Source organism: Apodemus sylvaticus, chromosome 10 (genome assembly GCF_947179515.1).
Source record: "Apodemus sylvaticus chromosome 10, mApoSyl1.1, whole genome shotgun sequence".
NCBI classification, from domain to species: domain Eukaryota; kingdom Metazoa; phylum Chordata; class Mammalia; order Rodentia; family Muridae; genus Apodemus; species Apodemus sylvaticus.
Window position 1 is genome coordinate 2,649,853 of NC_067481.1, and position 19,204 is coordinate 2,669,056.

General features: G+C 50.3%; 1 protein-coding gene across 1 annotated transcript in view; it reads right to left on the reverse strand.

Moving 5' to 3' along the window:
* The window catches only part of Rptor (regulatory associated protein of MTOR complex 1), a 291,246-nt gene that overhangs the window by 77,882 nt on the left and 194,160 nt on the right, over positions 1 to 19,204 (reverse strand). The window contains exons 10-11 of the mRNA XM_052197679.1: positions 10,256 to 10,331; positions 3,719 to 3,820 (exon numbers count right to left, since the gene is read on the reverse strand). Coding sequence (XP_052053639.1) covers positions 3,719 to 3,820; positions 10,256 to 10,331 — 178 coding nt within the window. The remainder of the gene's footprint in view (positions 1 to 3,718; positions 3,821 to 10,255; positions 10,332 to 19,204) is intronic.

Here is a 19,204-nt window from a genome sequence, read left to right on the forward strand (position 1 = left end):
ATAGGTTGTAACATCTATAATTAAGAACTAGCCATTGGCTAGACCACCCCACTCATATAACAAGAACTAGACCACTCCACCCATATAACAAGAACCAGACCACTCACCCTTTTAACAAGAACTATCAGCCACACCACTTGTTGGATGTAACTCGGCATCTCTGGTTTATTAATAATAGTCAGTACATGGTCAACACGATCCTTAGGAACAGACACAGATTCCCCTGGGACGACACTGCCCACTATCAACATTCAATAAAAAACCAAGTGCCATCAATGAAGCCTACTGGAACAACATACAATACTGCTTATTTTTTTCCCCAAATAGCACATTTTCTGTTTCTTCTGTTGATTTAAAAAACTTTTAAGAATCTGAGGTCCAACATAAATTAAAATTACTTTAAGAATACAGATTGGATTTTTTAGGTATGTATTTCTACTTCAAAAAATTAAAAAACGGGATCTGAAGATTTGCTTTGATAGTTTAAGGGTATTGGCTGTTCTTACAGAGGGCTCATAGTGGTTCACAAGCACCTGTAACTCCAGTTCCAGAGGATCTGATATTTTCTTCTGGACTTTGTGGGCAGTGAACATGTTGAACACACACACACACACACACACACACACACACACACACACACACACACACACCGTTTCTTTCTTTTTTTTTTTTTTTTGGATTTGGTTTTTTTTGTCGAGACAGGGTTTCTCTATATAGCCCTGGCTGTCCTGGAACTCACTGTGTAGACCAGGCTGGCCTCGAACTCAGAAATCCACCTGCCTCTGCTTCCCAGAGTGCTGGGATTACAGGCATGTGCCACCACCACCCGGCTCACACACCGTTTCTTAAAATTAATAAGCAACTGAGAATAACCAAGCTGTCGCAGATGCAGGGACTCCCAGCTGACAGCGAGTGAGCAGGTTCTAGGCTCCTGCTTGTCTGTGGAGAGCAGGACTGAAGAGGAAACTCGAGCCAGGGCCTGCTACGGTAATCCATGTTTGCTTATCATATATGAACATACATAAATGGCTCAGGCTTTTGCCTGAGACATGAAGAGAAACTGAGGCTCTGGTGGGCCAGGACTCCCACCTATAGCAGGGGACCCAGGAACTTCTGAGGGGCAGCAGCACCGTCATGACATGAAGGGCAGAACTGCGGTGCACCCCACTCTATCCTGAACCCTGATAATGGTCTGGTGCTTCAGGCCCAGACTGTGTTTGAAATAAGAGGCAGTGACAGCAAACATCTCATGAAAGGTGAGCGATCCTCAGCTTCACCCGTGTTAGGAGAGAAACTCTGCCCATGACTCCATTCTGGCCTTTGTCGTTTGATGCTTTCTTTCTTCTGTCTGGGTGCCTCTGCCCAGCTGCCCCGAGGAGGGAAGGCAGTCATGGAGGGTCCTAGGCAGAACCATACAAAGCAGAAAGGTCCCTACTTTGGGACTGCTCCGTGATGTCATTTTAAAAGAAAGGATCCTGAGGCTGGTTGGGAGAGGCGAGGTCCGCGCTACTGTTAGGCCGGGCTGCACCTCAACAGACTCATGGAACCTCTCATTGCAGCGCAAGCCGACGCCTGCCTGCTACTGGATGGAAGGAATTCAGTATGGTTTATGGGAGTGACAGGGACCTGAAAGAAATCACTGCAGTCTGTATTAAGATCTTTACTCCTTGTCTCACAGAGCTGGCCTGGGCTTTGGCAACCATACAGATTTTCAGGACAAAGCTAGAAAGTAAGAAATTGAGTGAGGCAGGCGGCCTCGGAGCCCTGCTCCCCAGCTCCTGTCCTGTCCTTTGTCTACCCCAGGTGTGTTCATTAGGGCTCGCCCGTGAGTCACACCGTGTGGCCAGGGACCTGCTGCTCTGTTGTCTGACACACCCCATGGACGATGGCTCAGGTTCTCCCACAGCTGTGGCTCCATGTGTGGCACCAGGCTGGCTTTGGAGGTCTGCTCTTTCCCCGAGAGTGTGGGTTGTAAATGGAACATGAAAAACAAAGTCGATAAAAGCCACTTACAAAAGGACTATTGCCAGACCCCAAAGAACTGGATTAGCATGCCTGGCCCTGGAGTACTGCTGTGGGGAAGAGCTCAGCTCCTCTGCTGAGCTGCTTCAACAACAGGCAGGTTGGAGAGAGCTGTGTAGTGACCCAGGCGACCCAGAGCACCCCAGCGTTGCTGTCAGTTACCAGAATCACGCAAGCACCTCCTTCCCCAGGTCTTGTCCTGCTGCTGTACTTTTGCTTTGTTGTGGAAATGCCTGCTCCTCTTGCAGTTGCAAGACTGTCTTAACACTATGCTAGACACATGTAGGAGGCGCAGTGATAGTTATTTTCATAATGTCAGAAAAGATGTAACAGTATTGCCTCCCGTTTGACCCAAGGTCATTCTACAAAGTCCTCACTTCAGGAGGAACAGGCTACTGTTAACTCTTTATGCTACATGTATTCTTCCTCTTTCTTGCCTCCCCCCCCCCCACCAGATTGCAGGGGCTTTAGGCAGGGAGAAACCCAAGATCTGGGATAGGTGAATCACCTCCTGAGGCGGTGAGGCTGGCTGTCCTGTGGGAGAGACTCTGGCAGGAGGTGGGGGTGGGGGGCACGGGCACTGTGTTCTATGGAGAGAGCCTTTGAGCTGCAGTTGCTCTGAGCATTTGGCACAGTGGAGATGGGTGGTTGTCTACCACAATGAGGTTGGCAAGCCCTGACGAGCAAGCACAAGGCCTTCTTTGAAGGAACCAAGGCCAAAATGTCCTTAGGCAGGTGGACGTCAGACCCGTGGCACATTTTATAGAGGAAAGCAACTTGAAGAACACTTTGGAGAGTGACGGCCCCATCGCTGGTCTTCAGCAAGTTCTGCCTTTCCCATTGGGAGAAAGGCCTGCCCTCTACTTCTCCAGAGAGGTAGGATGGCTTCATAACCTTCCAAGTGATACCCCTCATGATTCCACAGCTTCTGCCTGAGCTTGGCTGTCCCTAAAACTTGATAAATAGCATTTTCTGGCTTTTACAGTAAGTTGATAATCCTGGGTGTCTGATGATCTAGTCAGCTGTCCCAGATTGAAAGGTCTGTTCTGAGTCACAACCTAGCTCATCAGTTTCTCACACAAACACACATTTACTAAGACATAATCTTTGTGACTTAATCTACCCAAGTGCAATGACGAATCCACTATTCATATCCCTGTCCCATGTCATTTTAATCAGCAGGCAGTAAATGGGTCCCCCAGAAACCAGACCAGTTTGTACATGAATTACTGACAGTTTTTTGGAGGAGCACAGTAAGGAGAGCTTTCCAGCTCCTCGTCTGCCTGTGCTCTGTGCTATTCTGGTGCTGGTCAGGAGAATGAATGTTACAGCCCCGTCTGGATCTGCTTGGTGGCCTCACCCTTTCCTCACGGGACAAATTTACATCTCGTGTCCTTCCACACAGAAGGAAGTGGGGCGCCAAGATTCTGCATCACACAAGGTGTGTTGGCAGTGGCGTTTCATTAGTTCCTAACATGTACGCAGGAGGAGGGGGAGTGGCGATCTATCCCAACCTAGATTTAATTGGGAGAGGAAAAAGAGAATTCCATGACTTTGCCAAGAGAAGGCCATTGGGAGTAAGCAAGCATCTACTGGCTTCAGATCAGATGTAAGGCATCGATGCACCTCTCGCCTGAAGCATGGCCCCATCTCCCAAGGAGCAGGTGTCTCAGTTACCCTGTGGGAAGCGACTGACCTGTAGGACGATGGGCAACTGCTCTGGGGGGCTCCTGTTCTCCACGCCCATGGTAAGCCACACCTGGAATGCCGTCAGCTGCTCAGCAAAGAATGGGCTGTGCTGTGGGAAAGGCAAGAGAGCCGGTTAGGGAGGTGGGCTTCTTACACCATCCTCACCCTCAGTCCTGACAGGGCAGTGACCACAATGGATGGAGCCGGAGGGCGCAGGTCTTACAGGAACTGTCAGCAGCCTGGGCAGGAGACAGAGGATGTCTAGGAGCACTGAGTGCTGGTACCTGTGAGGGTCACTGGATCGAGCACCAGTTAAAGGTGGTTGTGAGCCACCCAGTGTGAGTCCTGGGAACTGGGCTCCAGTCCTCTGCAGGAGAGCCCATACGACTTGCAGGAACACTAGGCAATTTTAAGCCCCAAGCCATGTCTCCAGAACCACCATTTCTTCACAATTACTATGAGTATTATTTTGAGAGACAGAATATCCCTGTCTACCCACACCAGCCTGCAGTTCCTCATCTTTCTGAGGGCACATCTTTCTCAGGTGTGCAACAGAGTTAGCCTGTTTTTTTTTTGTTTTTGCTTTTTTTTAAGTTGAGCTCTAGAGAAGGGACCCAGGTCTAATACTTTGACCCTAAGTATTAGAGGCCAAAGAGACAAGTGTGACCTTTCCAAAAAATGGTGAAGGGAATCATGTTGAAGATAAGGATATGGGGCTTTGGAAGACAGGTCAGTGATGTTCTTAGCAGTACTGAACATGAGACAAATGAAGCAAGACTAAGGTTACGACCCAGCTGTGGGTTACTTCAGAGATAGAGCGGTCATCCTACATACTGTCATGGATACACCAAAGCACAACACAGCAGTGTGAACACACAACAATGGTGGGAAGGCTGGCGCTGCAGCCAAGAAGGGCAAAGCATGCTGCACGGCTGTGTGAGCTGCAGGGGAGAGGTCTGGACTTTGCCTCCTGCCTTGTTTCTGAGGGGAGCGGGACTAGACCTGTGAGGGAACTGTGGTGGGAACGGGAAGAGAGGAGAGGGAAGAGGACCTGAGGTCATGTCTGCAGTCGCACTGTTCTAGACTCATGAGGGGTGGCTGCTGAGGGGTGGCTGTGTAGTGAGGGCAGAGTAGGCAGGGGCAAAGGCAGCACAGTGGGCTCTAGCACCCCAGCACATGACCATGGGGTGGAGCTGGGGCCTTTGGTCAGGGGGAGGCTCATCAAGTCAGAGTCCCAGAGGGCACTGGAGAGGCTGGGAGCAAGTTGCTAAGTTCCCTCTGTTCTCATGCTAGGGTTTCCAGCCACAGGAAAGGGGTGGCTTGGAAGAGACTGGGAAGCAAGAGGCCAGAAGCCTGTGAAGTTCCCCATTCTGTGCACCACCCTCACTTCCCCACAGAGCTGCCTTCCATGGGCCAAACAGTTCAAAATACAGCAGTGTCTTGTTCCCATGCAGTTTTTTTTTTGGGGGGGGGGCTTTCTCTTTTCCCTGGGGGAGATGGCAGTATTCATTAGAGGTGTACCTGTGAACCTGGCAGTCAGGGGAAATAGCTGTGCCTCCAACCTGTAGCACACCTTTCTGAGAACCCATCAGAGCCCGGGTCCCACAGTAAAGGCCCAGTGACACGAGGGTCACTTAGAAAGGCGCAGGGGCTCTGTGCCATCAGTTCGCATGAAGGAGATCAGACTCAGGGCAACATGAAGCTGGAGTGGAGCTCCCTAAGTGGTTTTCTCAGTTTCAAGTAGGAATCATTCACCAACTGTTTTAAAATCTCATTAGGTGCCTCCTTCCCTCCAGCCCACAGACCCCAGAGCTTGCCTGTAATGAGAGTCACACATGCATGCTCTCTCTCCAGTCAGCTTCTGTGCATGGGCTTTCATGGCGTCCACTGTGGAGTGACCATTCCAAGCAGAGATAGTAACTCCTGGTCTAGCCACACGTGGTGGCATGTACTTGTAATCCCAGCACTGAGGAGACAGAGGCAGGGGATGCCAGCCTGGTTTACAAAGGGAGCTCTAGGCCAGCCAGGGTTACGCAGCAAGACCCTTTCTACAAACAAACGCCCAGCTCCTTTACCTAACCCTGACCAGAGAAGAGAAGGACGTCTTTGCTAGCTATGGGGCTAAAGCCAAGGGAAACACTCCTTCAACTACACAGCATGAAGACTGCACGGGTGGCCGTGTGAGCACTCAGAGCTGGTGACCGGGCCAAGTCTCTCAGGGGACCTGTCAGCAGACCAGAGGGAACAACCAGGAAGAACTGAGGGATGGCACGGAGCTGTCACTGCCCGTCCTGCCTCCTATAACAGCCCACACACAGACATGCTGCTGTAGGTCTAAATCGGGTCCCATGAGCAAAGGGCCAGAGTCAGCCAGGAGCAGCAGAGCCCTGCTGCACGGAAGTGGCTGATCCAGCCAGGTTCATGCTGTGGATACAGTACTGTGCTGGCCTTTGTCCCTCTCTGCTCTCCCTTTACTGGGCCAGGTGACCTGAGTTGGGGATGGGGGGGGGGGCTTGCCACTTGAGTCTGCTCAGTGAGGGGACAGTGATCTCCGTGGTTAGGGGTGTTCACACCTCTGTAAAGACACCAGAGCCTGCCGCAGGGATCTCTATCCTAGCAGCCTATTCCAGGCTTCCTGATGTCTGGGATGCTCCGCCTGGCCCCTCTTCCTAGCTTGATAAACACCAATTTGAATGGAGTTCTAATTCCTTCCTAGGTAGAACCTGCCACTTCTGTTAATTCTGAAGACTGACATGTAAATCATTTAGTCAAGTTGACATGCAAAATTATTTGCAAACAACACACATACAAATAAAACAAAAGCAAACCAGAATTTAGCTGTGTGGCTCCAACAATGATAAGATTCAATATCATACAGAAGTCAGCATTGTCCAGCTCAGTCCACGCCCAGCAGGTTCTCTGAAGAAATGAACAAGTGAGCACAGTATACACACAAGAACATGAGGTCAGAGGTAACAGGGGCAACCGTGGAAAAGAACACAGCTGCAGGACAGACTAGCAGTCCCAGCAACATTTATAAATGCTCAGAATCAAAATATGAGCCTAGTGTCCAGCCTGGAGGAAGAGCTGGACAGAACAGAGCAGAGAAGCTGGGAGCAGCTCACGCACAGTCACCAGATCCAGGGTGACGACACTCAGAGAAGTCTCCACACCTTCCATGCGGGGATCATGGATGGCTGGAAGAGCTCTGAGTGGAGCAATACAAAGCTCTGGAAGGGAAGAAATGGCATTCAGGGATGCTCACCTCATGTGAGTCAAGATGACTTTGAACAAGGCAGCAAAGGCCCTAATCATTAGAAAAACTGTACTAAGTAGGAATTTGCTCAACAAGAAGAAAAGGTAAAACATGAAAATGTAGTCTGCAGAGAAAAAGATATTCACAGGGAGTCAAAGAACATCAACAGATACACACCAGCTCAGCAGAAAGACAGACCTCCAGAAGATGAGATTGCACTCTGCCAGCACGCCGCTCTGCATGGAGTCAGATCCTGCACAGCCCAAGGGCTACAAGCCAAGGACACTGTGGACAGCTATCTAGCAGCATCTACTAAACACATGTGCAAGTCAGCGCTGCCCTACCAGCACCTTAGCATACAGCACTGTGCTCTCCTCGGCTATTCCAGGCACACACAGGGAATTGGTCACACCTAGGGATGTGGTCAGTGAGGTCAGAGGACAGACTAGGAGAGGAATTCCCGAGATTCCAGAAGTGAAGGTAAATATCGTAGTATAATACAGTAAGAATGAATGGAATCTCACAACTGCAGCATTTTACACCTCAATGTTCCCTTAATGCCGCATACTGACTTCACGAGGTCAGAGATGACACAGTAAGAGCCTTGGCCAAGACACCTGGCATGGCACACAAGGGCTCAGACTGAACTGTGCACAACACAGTGTGCCATCCTAGGAGACAAGTTCGTATCTCCTAAGCAGAGGGAAGCCAGGATCTGAAGACAAAAACATTCAAGTCTTTTTTAGGGGGGAGTGGAGGGGTGTTTAGAGACAGGGTTTCTCTGTGTAGACCAGGCTGGTCTTGAACTCAAGAGATCTGCCTGGAATTAAAGGTATACTACCATCACACAGCAAGATGAAACTCTTCTTTTGAAATTTTGCTATCTATACTACTTTATTTATTTTATGTACATGAGTGCTCTATCTGCATGTAAGCCTGCATGCCAGCAGAGGGCATCAGATCCTATTATAGACGTCTGTGAGCCACCATGAGGTTGTTGGGAGTTGAACTCAGGACCTCTAAAGAGCAGACAGCGTTCTTAGCCACTCAGCCACCTCTCCAGCCCCAAAGATTAAAGCCCTGTTAAGATAAAGTCTTTATGAGACTTTTCCAGACATCCATCTGCACGAGAGGCCCTGCCCCTCCTCTGAGAGCACAAGTCCCAGGGCCATTCTGGTTTGCATGACACCTGTATTGGTCTGCCATGAGCCAAGTGTCATTCTCTACGGGGTTTATGACTCTGAAGGAGACTTGTTCCTGCATCAAACAATTTAGGGAAGGTAGGCACACAGGCCTTTCATTTGCAAGCTGAGCAGTGGATGCTACATGTACCAGGAAAAGACAAGAAACAAAACAAAACAAAACAAAACAACCAAAACTACCACTGCCACCAAAAACAAAAAAAAAACATGTAACACAGATATACAGACAGAAACAAAGACACACACACACACACACACACACACACACACACACACACACACACAGTGAGAGAGGAGAAAGAAACTAACATACACATAAACACACAGAGCGAGCCAGCCAGATGTAGACATACACACAGAGACAAACACACAGTAAGAGACAGACACACACTGTAAGAGACAGACAGATATATATATATATATAATATATATATATATATATATAGGCACAAAGATACACAGAAAGAGAGACAGAGAGAGACAGACAGACACACACACACAGACACACGCACACGCACACAGTGATTGAGAGAAAGAAACAGACACATACATACATAAATGCCCAGAGCCAGCCAGCCAGCCAGATGTAGACATACACATACACACACACATATAGACATACACATGCATAGACATATGCACACACACAGACAGACACAAATGCACATGTACACACACACACACACACACACACACACACACACACACACACACACACACACACACACGCAGTGATCCTACCTGAAAAGTAACAGCAGAACTCAGTGGTAGAGTATGGCTGCTGGTTCTAGAGTCCTTCCAATTTTGGTCTAGTCTTCAACATTTGTGTAGTAAAATGTTACCTCCCTCTACCCAAACAAGCAACAAAGAGTAGAACAATATTGACAAGAGGGACCAAGAGATCTTTAAAAGCCTTCACCCCATCATTTTAACCTCCGGGCAAACCTGGGAGCTGGCATAGCCTAAGCGCACCAATTGTGCAGTGTGGAGTGTGCCTAGGCCCAGGCTCCACTCCGCAGCATGATGCTGATGGACAGACGGACGGGCAGACAGGGGCCACACATACAGAGGGAGAACAACGTTCCCCCAGGCTACAGGTTTTCTACTCCTGGCTCACTTGTCAGTGGACAGTGTTCTCTGGGCAGTGACTTATACAAGAACAAATGAGGGCCTGTCACATGTGTCACTAACTTCCGCCCTATCACACATGTAACTTCTGTCCTAAGCACTCTAGAAACACTAACTCAGCTAGCCATCACATAGTCTCTTAAGTTGGGTTTCCCCAGATTCCCTTTTAAACAAGGAAGCCAGGCTGTGTGTGTTTCCAACACTTGTAATCCAACACTTAGGAGGCAGAGGCAAGCAGGGCTCTGTGAGTTCAAGGGCAGCCTGATCTACAGAGTAAGAACCAGGACAGCCAGGATGATGTAGAAGGAGCCTGTCTCAAACAACAACAAATGAGGAAGGCAAAGCTCAGAGAGGTCACTTCACTGACGCACGGCACACTGCCTGGCTCTCGCAGTCTTGACGTCCAGCGACCTCTGGAGTCGCGTGAGTGGACCTTGTGCTACTGACAGCCCAACCCCCGCCCACACTAGGCCTTATGCCATATCTCAGCTTCAGGAATGTTTCTGAGAGCTCTGTTCTTGGGGTCAGGGGCAGGGACTTAGTCAGACCTGGTGTAAATACTCCCCAAAGGAAAAAACCAAGGGAGTTAGTTTTCAAAGGCTGCTAAGAAGGTCTGGGAAGGGTCGCCCACTTGTACACGCCACAAGTGGACTCGGCTACAGCCCGTGCAGTTGCTCAGCTTCCGCCTGTATGATCTGTGGCTGAGGTAAGTCTGGGAGGAGAGGGGCTAACTTAAGAGAGCAGCACATCTGGGCAGACAGCTGCTGATGGCTAACCACCTCAGAACACAAGTCCCAGGTTGACCCAACCTTGAAAACTCATGCTAGCTGCATCTTTTTTTCCAGGTAGGTAAACTAAATCCCAGACATCCAGAATTCTGGGTGCTACATGAAGACCAGGTGTCTGTAATGAAGGAACAGGGTCCCCTGGGGAGGGTCTCCCTGAAGTGGGGACTCACCCTGAAGGCAGTGCCCTCTTCAATGATGGTTGGCAGCTGAGAGAGGCAAATGTCCACAGCAAGGTCCCAAGCCTGCCTGGGGAGAAAACAGAGGGCACCCACATTAGTTAAGCAGCCTTGGCACGAGGCCTTCACAGGGACGAGCCTTGGGGACAATGGGGTCAGACACCCTTCAGCTGGGAAGGGCCGTGTTAGGGGTGGCAGAATCATCCAAAAGACTGCAAAGAAGTAGATGTGGTAGGTGCTGTGGCTCACTCCACCTGCCCAGGGTGACACACTTCTCTTCAGAACAAAAAGGATAACAGAACTCTGGTTCCTCTATAGTGGTTCCGGACTCCATCATGACCCTCCCTGACATGCAACCTGCTTACTCCAAGTATCTGGGGTCCTGTGGTAGCTGATGGGATAGCCTGGGCAAAAAGGCACTTTGTTGGAAGCATCCCAGTCAGCAGGGCTTGGGTGGTGCCCTGGCTGTGGACCTGCTGTCCCAGAAGGCCAGGAGGTGTCAACATGCTCCACCCTGTGCTCCCAGTTCCTCAGGCCCTAGCATCCTCTTGCCTGCATGGCTGGGACCTGAGCTAAAGGAGGACAGGCAGACAGTCTCTCAGGGCCCCCAGTACTGCCAGCTCTCTGACAGTGGGCCGGCACATCCTTGACAACACATCTGGGCTCAGCAGACAGCTTTGTCTGTGACCCAACCAGGTGGACGCCCACTCCCTGCTCCATTTCAAACCAGTCCTCGGACTGGTCCTCTGTAGCTCTGAAGCTCTGGGATGATTTATGTAGCTTCATAAAGGCTTCTCTTACATAACGGGGGACATGGGGACTCGGTGTCTGGGAGCAGACTGGCTGCACTTACATAAGGCTCTCTGACAGATGCCCCTCCTCCCAGGCTTCTTCTGAAGGACCAGCGTGGTGGGCGGTACTGGGGAGGACCATAGTGCTGTGGGCTGGGGCTACACAGGCCAAGAGAGTTTGAAAGCAGGGTTTTGATCTTGGCCTGGGTATGTATTGAGTATAATTTTAGTTTTTAACTTTTAATTATTTTCAGACTTAGAGGAAAGACCAGCAGCATGGTTTCCATGAGGGTGAAACTCACTGGCATGGTGCCATTGCTGTGCCTGAGTTACTTGATCTCCACACACCTGTCTCTCTCATGGTGGTCACACAGGAAGATCCTGAGGTAAGGATTGTGACACAGCCCCAGTGCAGACTAACTGGGTGAGGAAACAGGCCCTCCAGGCTCACCCTGGTTCCCTGGAAGCATGGCAGAGCTGATCCGGAGGTGGCCTACCTGACATCAGGCTGAGGGGGGCCGCAGCATGCACAGGCCTGCGCTGCTCTGCTTCCCTCTTTACTGAGCCTCCGCAGCTTTCTTGTTATCTTATGACTAAACACCTGACAAAAAGCGTTTTTCATCTATGTGCAACAGCTGGCCATGTGGGAAATGGAGGGACAGTGGCTGAGGCCTGAGTAGGAGCACAGTGGGAGGCCAGCGTATCCTCACTGGGGATGAGAACGCAGATCCTGTCATCCTATGATCACACCAGGGGGTACGTGAGCCCAAGGATCTCAGGAGGGCCTGATCTGACTGAACTTCAGAGTAGCCTAGCCAGACCGGGGGTCAGCTGCGGGTATCTTCAACTCATGGCAGTCACATTAAAAGGGGCCACAGTGGAGCCCTAGGAGTCCCTTACTTATCATTCCCTGGTGTAGATGGCTACACTTCCAAGCACCACTGCCTACATTGTGTAAGCAGCCCAGAGTGGCTACATAAGGAATATAGCTTCCCTGTCATAACGCTCGCCTTGCTGTGCATGGCACAGAAGATGCTGCCTCTTCTAACTGTTTTCTAAGACCAAAAGGAGCTCTCCCTGGTTCTCCACGTCTAGCGCTCAGGGCGACCATGCTTCTGTTTGTCTTCCCTGTGTGCGCGCATGAGAGCATGGTTCTCTTCATTCTCTCTCAGTGATGCCATTTAAAACAGACTTTTCTCTTTTATGGTGACCCTGGTTCCATCACTGGGTCAGGAGCCATGTCTGAAACGCACCTGCTCCTTTCCAGCCAGTTTCTGGAGTCCCCAGCATCTCATCATTGCTAGGCATCTCCAGTCAACCCTAGGCTCCCCCCCCCCCCCACCTCTGTGGCTACAGGAGCCTCACTAACAGACCACACTCCATCCAATCTGCCTTTGCAGAAGTCACCAGCGCTCCAAGGCTCCTGTTTTGTTCCACCAGTGGAAGGGAACAGAGCCTGGTCGTCCCTGCAACTACATGTGCCAGGCTGCTGTGGGTTCCCCAGATGCTGGTCTTTAGCACAGACACTCAGCAGGAATGGGGCTATAGCTCTACGTGGAACTTGTCTCCCCAGGAACCAGTCTCACTATCCATGAAGTAAAACGTGGCGAACAGTCAGGAAGGCCCAGCACTTGCCATGGATTCCAAGCTGAAGCTTTTGAAGCTTTGAACATGGGTGCCGAGTTATCTCCTCTTAAGCAGATTTTGTTTTTGGAATAGCAATTTCTTTTCCCTGGCAATTTCCTCGGAAATGCAGAGATTCTTGTTCTTTCTATTTAGACTAATGAGACTTTGGGCTGAAAGGTAACGGACACATTTCTCTTTATCTCAATACAGGACCAGGACAAGAATGGAAACATTTAAAACTCAGGATAGATTTAAGATGAGAAAAGTTACTCCTTTGCCTTCCCACCCCCCAGCCACGCTTCACTGTCCACAGACCACACTACCATGCAACCCTTCCCTGCTGACAGGATTAAGAGGCAATCAGGAGATAATCAAAAGTGGCTCCAACTTTGGGCAATAAATAGCTAGCTCCCAGATGGTCAATAAATGCCCGACCACAGGCAAGCGGGTGCTCGGCAGCAACAGGGGAGACATCTACTCTTTGTTGGGACAGAAGCAAGTCAATTAATGCAATTAAACTCTCTATATAAAGATGCCTTGAATTTAATCAAATGAAAAGTTTAAGCTTCAGGAGTTAGAAGGGTAGAAATTAGGTGGATCAGAGATGGAAGTGGGAAGTGTATCTGGCAGCTGGCTGGCCCGACCAGCTGGAGCCCAGCATGGGCTCTCCTGGCCCCGAGCAGAGAGGGAAAGCGCACACATCCATGTGCGGTGGCCCAGCAGATGTGCTGCCATGCCATTGCAATCTTGAGGCAAGCTCATTCTAACCCACACATTTGACCCTGTCTGACATGATGGCCTCTGCTGGGCTGTGGCTCCACTTAGGTCCCACATCTGAGAAAACTGAGTCCGCCTCACTGTTCCTTCATCAGAGAGTAGACTCCGGGGCTTTCACTTGTGTGAAGGGCTTGATAGACATTGATGAAATGAGCAAGACAGCAAAGGGGCTGTGGCTTCGGGCGAAGGGACAGAGAAGCAGCAGCCTGCTCAGGATCCCAAAGAGAAGAAAACCTGATTGAGAACATCCAAGACCACTGGCAGACAAGCTCTAAGACAGTTCCTGGGACAGAGGCGCCTCAGTCCTGGGCCAGGTGAACCGAGAGAGGCACTTCCATAAGGCAGAGCATGCTAGGCAACCAGATGACTTCAGCGTTTCCCATTACACTGTAAAATTATATAATCATCTCATCGTTAGCAGAACAACTGTCCTCTGATGAGCACAAGCAGCCGTTGATTAAAGCTGGCTGCATTTTCTCAGCTAAAATTCAACCAATCTTGCAGTCTTAATTTGGGATTCTTAGCTATGGACAAGTGAAAAAGCAGTTTATAAAACTCAGTGCTAACAGCGGTGCTGTACTCCAGGACTCTGTGTGGCACCATCTATCTCTCCCTATGGCACCAGGGTACATCATGTCTCTCTGTGTGTCACAGGGGAGGGACAGAGGTTGGGAGGAGTACGGAGAGTGGCTGGATGGAGGGCATGGGGTCAGGGTGGAGGGTGCAGGACGAGTCCAGCTGATCTGGATTGGACTCCCTCACTAATCAGCAAGGAGGGGGGGGGCTTTCTAAGCTGCTGGTTGAGTCACTACCAGGAAGAGCCTGGGGTTTCAGGAAACTGGCTTAGGATGGCAATCACCCAGGCAGTGGGCTGAGGAAAGCCTTCTGAGCTAGCGTGGGCTCCATCTGCATTGATCAATCAGAGCAAAAAGCACAGGTTATTACCAAAGAGAAATGCAGGGTTTCAGGACCCCTGAAATTGAGAGTGAAGGAGAACGACTCCCTGATGGCTTTGCATCAAAAATTAAACAGGAGCCGGGCTCTGAGCATTTCCTCATTGCCTCCCCAGCCCCCAGGCAGAGGCACAGGCACATTGTTGTGTTTCAGCCTCCGTTCTTGTTAGGCTTTGTCCCCTCCCCCACTACAAGTGCAGCCTCTCCATCACCACCCAAGGATACAATAACCAGATTTTAAATTATTCATTCCAAAGGCTCTTTTCTGCCTACCTTTCCTGTGAGATCCCCAGGGATGTGTGTACAGCCATCTATTTACGAGGGAGCAGAAGCCCTGAGCACTATGGGAAGAATTTCATCACTTGGGGTGGCAGATGGCAGAACGAGGAACACACTAGTCATCCTTCAGAGGTGAGGCCCAACCAAGGCCTGGCAAGAAGCTCAACTCTGCAGTGGCTTGGCCCTCGGGCATAGCTGTGGAGATGTAGAGGTGACTATGGCTCCCCATCTCTTTCCCCTCCCTCCTTCAAGGGTCAGCATTTGTGTTATGTCATGCTAGTGAGGTCAGGACTACTTGCCCAGGTGTCAAAGAGGTAGAAGCAGCGATGAGCCTATCACACAGGGCCTCCTGTGCCCTGAGATGTGGCCCTGGCAACTGGGGAGAGGTATGGAGACGGTGGCTCTACAGCATGAGGAGGTTTGGGGACCATCTAACCTGTGCTACGTCACAAAATGACAGCAGAAAGGCCAGTGTGTAAAGCTGCAGGATTCTGGGAGCCCGGACATGCAACTTATCCCAGAGGAAGGTAGAGCATCTGTCAGAATGTTCCCACTGACCACGTGGGTCTCAAAGGTGGCTCAGGGGCCATTCTAGACCTGCAGAGTGCACGTCCTTACACCAGGGACCAATGTCACTCTCTTCCATGGGTACAAATGTGCTATGAGTGACTCATAATGGAAACAAAGATCACGAGACTGAAAGGCTTTCTTCTTTCTGCTCCATCTGTGACCGTGATGGCCTGGCCTGGCTTCTCATTCAGTTCTGTCTAAGCAAAGAAAGCTAAGCACAGGCAAAACCTGTCCCTTGGGGAAGGTGCTTGTGCCTCAATACCTTACATGTCAACCTCTAGCTTGGGTGGGATGACCCTCTCATGCGACCCCACCACAAGGGTGTCATGCTGTTACATAAGCATGTTTCTAGTCTTCCAGAAGGTTCTCTTATGCTTAGTCCACTAGACTTATTCACAGTTCAAATTCTAGGGGAGTACTTGGTGAGAACTGTGCTGGAATGTGGACAGCCCAGCTTAGCATACAGGGAGATTCCGGAACAAGACTCAAGGAGCAGTGTTTCTTAGTAACACAAGCTGAGGGACCATCCCAGTGCACACAGGCTGGGGGTAAAGCAGCACAGAGGCTAGTCTCTGGGAAATACAAGATGCCCAGGGCCCAGGAGGAGGCACAAAGGAGGCAACAGTTACTCCCCATGCCTGCCACATACCCCTTCAGGCCAGAAATACATGAGGTGGTCCAGTAATGCCCCTGGCGACAAAGGTAAGTGGAGAGCTTTTCTGAAATGGGGCTTGTTGTACATGGAGCCTCTGATATCCAGCTAAGTTTTGTCAAGTAACATTCCAGACTGAAGGGCCATCCACGGCAGCCTGGCCAGCAAGCCACATTAGGCAACAGAGGCAGCAGCAAAGGGACTATATCCCACCATTAGTATAGCACTGGCACAGGACGACTGTGGAAGAGGATGACTAACCATTCAACCAGCTTCTCTGAAGGTTGCTGTTACTTGGTAACTTAGTTTCTCAAGGGTTTTGGTGGCAGGAAGACCTCTGGAGAACTGGGTTGTGGGCACTGGGCCAAGCAGAGACTTGAGACAGCTTTCTATTGAAGCTGGCTTACCCCTCAGGGCCCTGATGTTGCCTTGCAACTTGAAATCAAGGAGGCTGCAAAGCCCTGATCAGCACATCTTTGCTGTGCTGGCCTGTCTCCAGGTCTATACAGTCTCTCTGGGAGTTAGAAATTTCTCCACCGGCTGCTGGTCAAGGTGGCCTCGCCATGTAATTCCAGCCCAGAGTGGGCTGACTAGTGTCTACTTCGCACTGCACTCACACTAGCACTGTCACTACTGAAAGCCCTCCCCAGAGAACACGTGTCAGAGGCAGTAGCGTCTCCTCCTGGAGTCACATCTCCTGGGCTTCAGGAACTAGAACCCTTCAGATGTACTTATGTGGCACTTCTCAGCAGAGAGAATGGAGCCATGATGTCAGGAAGACTTCACACTGGAAAGGACTTCTAGGTCCTGTTCAGACTGCATGGCTTCAGGAGGAGAGAGCTGGCCAGAGCCGCTGGCGACATCTTCTTGTCACTGTGCACAGCCACTTCATGTCCAGCATGGCTGCTATGCTGAGGTGAGGGATGCCTGAAGCCTGTCTCACAGGCAGACTGTGAACTCTATGTGGACTATGGATATGGCTAGTTTGAATCTAAAATGTTTTTAAGAATACTGTATTAGATTTCAAAATAAAGCAAATTAGGTGATGATACATGGAACACTGATTTTGGCTACTTACCAAAAATTGAATGGTCTGACTGTTTTTGTTTTTTTGGTGGCAGGGTTAATTTGACATTGTGGGCTACTGGCTAGGACTTGGTCACAGGAAAGAAATGATGGTTTGTATATGCTCGGCCCAGGGAGATGGCACTATTTGGAGGTGTGGCCCTGTTGGAGTAGTGTGTCACTGTGGGTTTAGGCTTTAAGACCCACATCCTAGCTGCCTGGAAGCCAGTATTCTGCTAGCAGCCTTCAGATGAAGATACAGAACTCTCAGCTCCTCCTGTACCATGCCTGCCTGGACGCTGCCATGCTCCTACCTTGATGATGATGGATTGAACCATTGAACCTGTAAGCCGGCCCCAATTAAATGTCGATTTTATAAGAGTTTCCAGCCAGGCGGTGGTGGTGCACGCCTGTAATCCCAGCACTCTGGGAGGCAGAGGCAGGCAGATTTCTGAGTTCGAGGCCAGCCTGGTCTACAGAGTGAGTTCCAGGACAGCCAGGGCTACACAGAGAAACCCTGTCTTGAAAAAAAGCAAATCCAAAAAAAAAAAAAAAAAAAAAAAAAGAGTTGCCTTGGCCATGGTGTCTGTTCACAGCAGGAAAACCCTAAGACAGGTATATTCCACGCATGTTCCTCCCCAGACTGTCAATCGTCCAGTTGCCCTCTTTCTCCCTCCTCTCTTTTGAGTTCCATGGCAGATTTACTGCTACAGAGGCCTAGCACACACTTGGGTCAGCCAAATGGCATTTGCATCCAACACCCACATGGAGAATACACAGGCACCTGAGTGAACTAGGGAATTAAATGGGGGAGCTGAGACCCTTAACTTTGCTCAGGTGATGAGTGTGCAATGTGCCCTGTGCATCCATGTTCTTCATCACTGCATGTCCCTAGACAAGCCTGGCTTTCTCTCTGTACCTCCAAATGAGGAGTTAGGCGTATTAGAAAGAACCCAGAGTCTCCCCATCCACTGGTGATGTGCACATGGCTCAGTGTCAGGCATCTCTTCTCTCAGCAGCCCACTCAGGTCACTTCTCTGTGAGGCTGCTGTCTACTCTGTGTGAGATGCTCTCCCGGCAGCCATCCCACCTCCCAGCAGAACTGAGCGAGGCAGGACCTGTGGAGGCTGAAGCCTGATTAGATCACACTGTGTGCAGCAGGGGAGTGCCGGGGTGTATACCAGACTGCACCGAAGAGTTACAGGCGCGGAGTGAACAGCACCCATTTCCTCCCTTGCTTGAATGCCAGCTCTTAAACCAGCGCCCAGGGACCTCCTGTCCCTGCGGTGCCACCAAGTGCTGTCCTCACTGGCCTCTCTCATCACCACTGCCTAGTGCATCTCGTAGTTCCTTGTCTGGGGCAGGCATACTTTCTGTGGGCTACTCCATCCTGATTCCCCAGATCCCTGATTCAGCTGCTTCCTCTGGCCCCAGAAGCTCAGACGTGTTCTCCTTAGCTCACTTTCTGGGGAGCTAAGTGAATGCCCCGGACACTACCTAACTAGTGCAAGGTCCTAGGTTTCAGCCTCATGAACTCAAAAGACAACAGAAACTGTGTAAGACCAGAGTCACTTGACACTGCCCTCCTAAGCTAGACTACCTCTAATCCATCAGACACTGTATAGTGGTTTTTGCAGGAGGCTCTCCCCCCGCCCCCGCCAGTTTTGATCTCTGCACTCCATTCCATAAGCAACATAAAATAGAAACCGACACTTCAGAAGACCATCAAGCATCTATCTGTAGGACAGGAAATGGAAGCCCAATAGGATCTGAAGGCTCAGCCACACATGGGCCAAGGGAGGAGGAGAAAGGTACACCACAGTCTACTTCCTACAATGGATGCCCAGCCTGTAGCAGCTCAGCTCAAGGAGCTGCCAGAACTGATCCCATAACTTGTCTGGATGGCTTTCCCTGTGGCTGTCACTTCGTTGGCTGGAGGGCCAGGTAGGCCCTTTTGCAGGTGTCTATTACCATGAAGGCACAGAGAACCCTGTAGATTCTTGCAGGATGCACCCAGCCCTTGCCTCACGTGCAGTGGATGTGCAGCTATTCTCACAGGGAATAGCTGTTCCTGGTTTCCCTGTTCCTGGTTGGGTGGCTCACTGGCTATGCAGTGGCACGTACAAAATTCGGTCTAATGGATGCGAATTAACAGCCAACTTGGATTGTAACGAGCCCTTTGCACATCATTTGGAAAATATCACATGAGATCAAGTCTAAGGACAAACCT